The sequence below is a fragment of the Ictalurus punctatus genome, chromosome 3 (genome assembly GCF_001660625.3).
Source record: "Ictalurus punctatus breed USDA103 chromosome 3, Coco_2.0, whole genome shotgun sequence".
Classification (NCBI taxonomy): Eukaryota; Metazoa; Chordata; class Actinopteri; order Siluriformes; family Ictaluridae; genus Ictalurus; species Ictalurus punctatus.
Window position 1 is genome coordinate 6,291,354 of NC_030418.2, and position 9,046 is coordinate 6,300,399.

Consider the following 9,046-nt stretch of genomic DNA (forward strand, 5'->3'; position numbering starts at 1 on the left):
TCAAACTCCGCACACACAGGGCAGCCATGGAAATCGAACCCCAACCCTGGCAGTGTGACCACTAAACCAGTGTGCGCCCTATTATTACTTTTTTCATTCTTTCTTATTTCATAATTGTTGTTCATGATTTAATGGCTTGTCTATCGTCATCAATTTCATCACCTTGAAGATTCTCAGGTATCTTAAGTAATTCCATTAAATTTCACACCCAAGCAGTTAAATTCATGTATGTATCAAAGATCTAAAGAGATAACAGAAAGTGACTAATAATCTACATCTTTAGTCACACCCAGGCCACCACATACTGGAACTCCTTAAAGCAGGTGTTTCAGGTGAATATGAGTCAAAAAGAGTAGACACCAGAAACTTCTTTCTGCATGCAATCAGGCTTATGAACACTTAATTGCCTCACAAACATGATGGCCATGTTACTGACAGCATTGTTTTTATGTTTAAGATGCAATAACTTTTGTGTGCAATCTTTATCTGTTCAATATTGCTGTTTTTTATTTAAATATTGATTTAAATTTTGATATTTATAGAATCCACTTCTGTTCTCTAACCTGGATAAAGCAATTACTGAAGATGAGTAAAGAACAACAACAAAAAATAATTCTAAACTGTACCTTTCCTAGTCACTGAGGTGGTACCCTCAAGGTTCTTATAGTTATATCTCTTCAGTAACAAGGAAAGGTAGAGATTAGTATTAGTTTTTTTCTGAGTGCATAACAGATAATTGTTTTACTTTGTCAAACCAAGTAGAGCAGTGGTAGCTCAGTGGTTAAGCTGCGGGGGGTTTCCTCCCCCAGTCCAAAGACATGCATGGTAGGCTGATTGGCGTGTCTAAAGTGTCTGTAGTGTATGAATGGGTGTGTGAGTGTGTATGTGAGTGTGCCCTGCGATGGATTGGCACCCTGTCCAGGGTGTACCCCGCCTTGTGCCCGATGCTCCCTGGGATAGGCTCCAGGTTCCCCGTGACCCTGAAAAGGAGTAAGCGGTAGAAGATGGATGGATGTCATTTTATATCAGTGGACCCTACTAAAACAACAACAACAACAACAATAGAATAGTAATAGCATCACAGAAATTCTAATGCTTTCCATGAAAACCATTAAAACCATTTCCATTATTGGTCCTTAATGGTGGCATGTTAGACATACTAGAACATGCCATAGTTACAAAAGGCAACAAATTTCCAGTAGAGGTCCACAGGGACCATTACAGTTTCCATGAAAAACAATGCAATTCCCATTATAACCATTAAAACCATTACCATTATTGGTCCTTAATGGTATCCACTAGACATACTGTAACATGCCACAGTTACAGAAGCCAACAAATTACCAGTAGAGATCCACAGGGACCATTACAGTTTCCATGAAAAACAATACAATTCCCATTATAACCATTACATTTTATATAATACTTTCTATTGTTGTAGCAGGGTGCTTACTCTTTTTTTTTTTATCTGTTTAATGGAATTAAAATATTGTTTTATGTCTGTTAAGAAGTTTTCATAGATTAATAAAAAATTAGGCGGGTCAAAAAGAGCAAAAAAAAGTAAAAGTGTGTGGCTCCTCCTGCTCTGGAGCGTGATTAGATTTGCCTGCATATTTCCCAGTGTATTCAGGTTACACTGGGTGGAGCGCTTTATACTTTACTGAGACACACAACAGGCGAGCAACACAACACGGCTTTCACCTCCGAGCAGTGAACACACCGTTGCTTTTAGACATGTTTCGTTGTGGCATCGCGTATCCCCGATGCAGGTGGATCCTGCCTCTTCTCCTGCTTTTCGCCATCATTTTTGACATCATCGCCATCGCGGCTCAGTCCGGATGGGTGGAGGACGAAAACGCCAAGTCGCACTATGCCAGTATGTGGGAACAGTGCCGAGGCCGCAACGACAACTGGACCTGCAAGTCTCTCACGGAGTACTGTAAGTTTGGCCAAGAGTTATAATGGTCGTGTTTTTTGTTTGTCTTAATGTTTTGTACATTTCCTCATGATTGTATTTTGATGATTGGAACCCAGTTGGAGTAAACTTTAGACCAACTTGCTCAAAAAACAAACTCCAGAGCTACCGTATGTCACCTAACGACACAGGTGCCGGGCTTTTGCTTCCCGGCTACGTCCTAAACTGTGTACTATAGTGTGTAAAATATTTACTTTTGTTAGTTAAAATAACATTTTAAGTACAGCTGTTTAAGACGTAACCTCAGCCACACGGACTTTCCCTCGTCTCGCTCAGTAAGGAAGTAGCTATCTTCGTAACACCCATTCGCACTTTCGAAATAAAATATTGTCAGGTGATTTTTTTTTTAATAATTGTTTTGTGTGTGTTACTTTTATAATTTTGTCAGACAACGTTTTTACATCGTTTTACAACTGATAATAGATCCTAAATGAGAAATTTCCTGTAATAACAAAACATTTTTTTTCTAACCATAAAAGGGTAATTTGGGTGATGCACAATTTTTATTTCATTTGAATCAAGAAAATGTGTGATAAAGATATTTTTTAAAACGGTAGCCAGACTTGTGTTGTGTACTACACAGGTGTGTGTGTGTGTGTGTGTGTGTGTGTAACAGTTTGCCTTCAGGTGACGGACGCCATTTTGTCTGCGTTAGTCTTGTAGTCGAGTTGCTGGTTAAATTTCTCTTTTTATAGAGTGGGGAGATACATTGTGTTTGGGTATGATTCTCATATTCAATAAACAAAACACACACACAATAAGTAAGTAATGAAGTGTCCAGTGCCTATTCTGTACATGTTTCTGCCTCTCAGTTCAATAAATGACCAATTTCAGAGCCAAGTTCAGATTCCGATGACATTTATTCATTTAAAGGACACTTTTTATCCAAATGAAACTTACAAACGAAACCAAATTCAAACAGGTATTGTTAAAGGAGTTTCTACAAGCTGACCCGAAAGAAGTGCGAGATAGTTGTATGAAGAACAGAGTTACACACTGTATAAACTGCTGTAGTATTGCTGGTCAGATAGTAGCCAGTCTAACACTGACTCACACAGATTTTTTTTCAAGTTAGAGATAACAGGAAAAAGCCTGGAATGTACCACTAGTCCCACCCTTTTGCTGTCTGTTTATGTTCCATCTCTGTCACCTAGGTTGTATACTCCACTCCAACCTAAACCAAACACACTGAGCGAGAATGCTAAGAAACAAATTAACCCTACTGTTCGTTCCCATGATAAAGTCTCCCGAAGCTGTTTACCACCAATATAAGTTCTGTTAATGTACAACCAGCACTAACAGTCAGATACTTGCTTGTGCTGGTCTGATTTTAATCCTAATTAAAGGGTTAAATTTGGTAATAGTGTCACAGGGTGGTTCAAATATCATAATGAGTCATACTCGGTGGCAGTGGCAAGTGTGTTTACAGTGATGGGTTCCCATTAAAATGCCGAGATATAATCTTTTAATAAAGAACGTGTTTGTGTGTGCTTACTGAATAATGTGCATACAGAAAACATGCAATATGCTTTGCCTTTCTCAGCATGGGCTCAGGCTGTCGCTGCGCTTATGATCATCGGCCTCATCATCCTCATCATAGCCTTCATCATCTCCTGTGTGGCTCTCTGCTGTACCCTTAATATACCACTCTTGCCGTTTATTGGAGTTCTCCTCATGTTTGCTGGTAAGAATAGCTTTGAACTATGAGATATTGTATGTGTCTAAATAAATGTCTGTGATAAATTTCTTATCAGAAAAAATATAAAAGAAAAACCAAGATTAGTACTGTATAACACCAGTTAGATGAGGGGGGGCATCAGTTCAAATGAAAGTACATTGTACAGAGGAAAAATGATTTTGCCACTCAGCACAAGCCTGAACAACGCCTTGGGGTTTTTCAAAGTTATTTGAGGAAGTAGTGCACCTCTGATCATCACTATGTTATGCTGGTTTCCACTGGGGCTAGGAGTGGTAACCAAGTTACTCAGTGTGCCCAAACACACACACACACCTTAATTGACACATCGGTATGATCGTCCAAACATGTCATGATTTTCTCTACAGTCAGACTATTTTGTAATCACACCATGCACACTGCTTTGCAAAGCATTAACCTAGGTGGGAGAGCTGGAAGAGCCTGTCCTCGATGAGTAATAATCTGGGGTGGAGTAGTCCTATCTTTCTCACTACTATGTGAAAGAATTGTAGCTACACGCCCTGAAGGGCACGGCAATTGCACATATGCGCAAGACTTTCAGTCTCGTCTCAGCCCTTCCCGGCGGCGGTGGAATCATTACTGCGTCTGTGTTTTTTTTTGTTTGTTTGTTTGTTTGTTTGTTTTTAATTATTATTATTATTATCATTATTATTATTATTATTATTATATATTTTTTTTAATAATATATATATTTAGAAATTTAGGAGAGATTAAGTGAAAATAAATGAAGAACTACTAGACGTAATGGTGTGTGTCTTTCAAGGGTGGGACTTTTAAGTTCAGGTGTGCTAAAGTTATATCACTCCTTTTGGTTCTGATCACACTGGTCTTGTTTCTTGAAGTCAGTCACATAATCATGTGACTTGTGTCATTTCAGCGATACTCCAGATCATCGCTCTGATCGTTTACCCAGTGAAATTCAACGAACTAATCTTTGAAGGCAACTACGACTACACCTGGGCGTATGGTTTTGGCTGGGGAGCCACCATTATTATGATTGGTTGCGCAATCCTGTTCTGCTGCCTGCCCCGCTATGAAGACCAACTCAGTGGCATAGCAAAGACCAAATACATCTACACGTCGGCCTAAAAGCCCTCTCCATCTCTACTACTTATCGCACCATTGCTCTAAGAACTGTTTGACTAAATATTTTTAAAGCTCCAAACAGGAATTGGCACAGTCTGCTCAAGATAGGATCCAAGTTTACTAAAAGAGAATATGGGAAACATGAACAGTATTTTTTGCTTTAATAAGGATTATTTATAATAATGAGTTTTCTTACAAAGGCCTACGTTGTCTCAAAACTCCACCGTACATGCTCTGGCAATACTGGCCATATTTTTATTTCATTCAAGGTGACATTTCAGTTTTTATCACTGCTTTATCATGTGATTTACTTTTTCTCTTCCATGCAGACACAAAAACCAATGGGTCTTTATCAGAGCACCAGGGTAGAAACTTTAGGGGTTTACAGTTTAGGTGGATTTGATAAGGGCCACTTAATTACAGTTGACTCTACTGACTGTATCTTTATCTTCTGCTTGAAATTAGTATATTTTCAGAGGCCCACCTCTTATAATTGAATATTAATTAATGTAGACTTGCACAGAATTTTTAGTCTCTATCACTTTAATAAATTGTATTTTAAAAAAATCAAGTGTGGTTTTTTAGAAACATTAATCTCATATTGTCATATGGAGATTTCTTTCCTCGTATACCACTTTGTAGTGTATAAACCTACTGTCCTTAAATGCTGTATAGATTGCTTGCGTTTGGTATGAATGGACTGATGAATGTTCCTGTTGGTTGAAATTTGAACTTTATATATATTCATAGAGGTTAGGGAAAAAGTCTTCTGTAGTGCAACACTGTAAAATGTTTTAAAGGGTATACAGTTTTTATATATGGTTTTTCAACTAAATTTTAACACTAACCATGCTGTTTTTGTAATAGTCTGATGTGTTTGAATGAATCTTGTCTAGTGTTCATTGCAAGCCAATGTGTAATAAAGGGAGACCAAGCTGTTTTAATGTTGGTGTCATTCCTTTGAGAAGTTAAAGATGATTCTAATATGAATTGAGAATGTTTCAACATAAACAAGCTGGCAGGCCTTCACATGATAGTTTTTTTTGGGCAGAATGGTGAACATTGCTGCCACACAGCTCCATAGTCTCCACTTTGATCCTGAGCTCAGGTTACTTGTCTGTGGAGTTCTGTTATGTTCTTCCTGTGTCTGTGTTTGGTCTCCTCTAGGTTCTCAGGTTTCCTCCCTCCTCCCAGAAACATACCAGTAGGTGGACAGGTTTTGCAAAATTGCCCCTAAATATGAATGAAAGTGTGAAAGTGTGTGCGTGGTGTCCTACGATGGACTCCACTCAAGGTTTCTTCTTCATGTCATCCCAGTGAGTTTTTCCCTTGCCGCTGTCACCTCTGGCTTGCTCATTAAGGAGAAATTCATACCTGAAATTCCATTTCCTGAATATATATATATATATATATATATATATATATATATATATATATATATATATATATATATATATATATATATATTACACTATATTCTATAAAGCTGCTTTGGGACAATGTCAATTGTTAAAAGTGCTAAACAAACAAACCAACAGAAAAAAAAAACGTCGCATTCCATTAACCCTCCTTTGGTTTTTGGTAATTCATTCAAATTTTAATCCATAGTGTTGAGGGCAAATCTCATTGGCCATAGTTAATTAATGGGCCATAAGAAGATACAAAATAAAAATTCACACTCTGTCTCCATTACACACACACACCAGAGTTATAGCCAGGGTTGCGGTTTTTACACCATCGAGTTTTGGAACAAGATTGCGGATGGAAAAAGCATGACCACAGGTGGCATTTTTTAGGCAAATATAAAACCAAGACGTGACCACCAAGATCTTGTTTTAAAGCAAATAATCATGAAATCAAAGTAATTTCCACAAATATAGGCTATGGCAAATAAAAAGAACATGTGGACAGTGCATGTAAGTGTGGACAGGGAAAGTGGGGTTAGGGAGTGTTCATACTATGTAGTGACAAAAAGTCATGTTGCAGATATGGCCAACCAAAAATGTGTATGCACCACAGTGAATATAGCAGTCTTTGCATGTCAAGAAATTATCATCAACTACATAAATTTATTCCTTGCAGCTCTCATGGAATCATCCAGGGCAAACTCCACAATCAGTCCGTTCCACTATTCCTCGACTTTTGTTTATAAGTGTTTATTTATTGTAATTTAATGTAAAATAATCTAACTTGGCTGTACTATAGATCTACAGCACAAAATAAAATGTAGCATAAACTACCTGAACAATGCTGTCTCACTTTATCTAACGTGGGACAGTCACATAAAATATTTTTTCATACAAATTATTTCGCAGATGTTGTAAATATGATTCAACATGTGGTTAGCTCACTTTATCATGATCTTTTTGTGCACGTTGTTACAGGATGGTATTATTCAGAGAAGCACCCTCCTCTAGGCAGAGTTACGGTGGTGCCATGTTCTTTTTATACTTTATATATAATCTATTATAAGATTCTAAATTTATTCTTATTATTTTTTAAAATAGCCAAATCCTAGATTGATCCGGAACGTTTATCCATGATTTGCTTTGATCACTTCTCAGTCTTCATGATGCTGTTTCAAGGTGTATTTACACTGACAGTTTAAATGCACAACTAATGTTCAACTAATGATGTGACTTCTGATGGTAAATGGTTGCACCAGATCTAATTTAAGGATTTCACAGCAGTTAGGGTGAATACTTATGCAATCATAACTTATTGCATGGACATTACAGTCGGTCCGTTTCAGTTCCAGGTTGTAACACTACAAATGCAGTAAAGGTCAAAGGGGGTAAATACCTATGTAAGACAATGTGAGTAATTACAGGAACTATCTTGCTTTGCTCTTCCACAACATTAAGCAGCTATAAATCATGATTTTTCATTCATTAATAAATTGAAAACATTGTAATTAGGAAATTGCGGTTAAATAAGAGAAATAAAACACTTTGGGATGCGCTGTTATAGGAAAATACTTGTCACTTTTCATGGATACAAAAAAAAAACTGTTTTTTTTTTTTTGTAGAAGGTTTGCTAAGATATACAATTTCTTGATGCAGTTCATCATGCAGCAGGTCAGTGTAGATTGTATCCACAAGCAATTGTGTGTGTCAGGTTTCTGTGTCATTTACAGTTTTGGCATTTGGGAGACACCCTTGCCAAGGCCAACTTACATTTATCTCATTTATACAGGTGAGTAGTTGAGGGTTAAGAGCCTTGCTCAAGGGCTCAGCAGTGGCAGTTGGGATTTGAACCCACAACCTTCGAAGCAGTCTTCCAACATCTTAGCCACTAAGCTACCACTGCCCTTTTAAGCAATGATTGACACACTAAACCTGACACACCCGCCTGTCATAAAATGTCTAAATGCCTGTCGGTGAGAACTAAATTGCATTACTGTATGGTTTAGGTGTTTCAAATGATAACAATTTGATATGCATGTTAAATGTCAATTATATTAAAGAGATCATAATTCTATCATCAGCAACATACTGTGTAAGTGCATAAATACCCAGATTTATCAACGTAGCTGTATTCAACAAAGTTTAATCTGGACTTGACAATAATTATTAATTTTTATTTTTTTAAATGACTGCTTTCTGAAATTATGGAGACCTTAGGTTTTACCTTACTTACTTACCCTCACTCACCCCCAAAATAGATTCTAGGTTTGTGCTAAATTTTGTTTTATGAATGCACTGATGAATGTGCAAGTTTGTGCAAAAGTCATTAGCATCATGTTTAAATCTGACCAGCCTTATTTTGTGTGTACAATGTGTACACACAAATCCATCCAGGTCAATTACAAAAGCTGTTGGTTTTTTTTCCTTTTCTTTCTGAACTAGAATTACAAGATTTTTCTTTGTCATGGAACACTGAAGGTGAAGAGAATGAAGTCTGACTGAAAGCTAAGTGACTCATGACCATACACACAATGTAGTATTACTGAGACCAGGAAACTGTATTTATATTTTTGCTGGAGTACAGTAGTCTGTATCACGAGAATTTCACTGTCTAATCAATTTCTTGCAACTCCTGCAAGACTTCGTGCAATATTAAGACAGTTTCTTGAACATGGCATTCAGTGTCTAAGTAAGGGGTTTACTTTATAAATCTTTATAGGTATTATATAACACACAGCCAACAGATGTTCTTCTAGCCCACCATCACACACAAAGGCAATAGATTTTCAGTGTTGCACCTATCCCTATGACCCATTCAACAAAATGCAGACTGCTTTTTTTTCCTGCAGAAAAATATTTGAG

At 37.2% G+C, this 9,046-nt stretch overlaps 1 protein-coding gene across 1 annotated transcript in view; it reads left to right on the forward strand.

The window, feature by feature from the left end:
- Window positions 1-5,345, forward strand: part of perp (p53 apoptosis effector related to pmp22) — a 5,880-nt gene extending 535 nt beyond the window's left edge. The window contains exons 2-4 of the mRNA NM_001200628.1: window positions 1,622-1,939; window positions 3,519-3,659; window positions 4,570-5,345. Of these exons, the coding sequence (NP_001187557.1) occupies window positions 1,735-1,939; window positions 3,519-3,659; window positions 4,570-4,781 (558 nt within the window). The 5' untranslated portion in view covers window positions 1,622-1,734 and the 3' untranslated portion in view covers window positions 4,782-5,345. The remainder of the gene's footprint in view (window positions 1-1,621; window positions 1,940-3,518; window positions 3,660-4,569) is intronic.
- The last annotated feature ends 3,701 nt before the right edge of the window (window positions 5,346-9,046 follow it).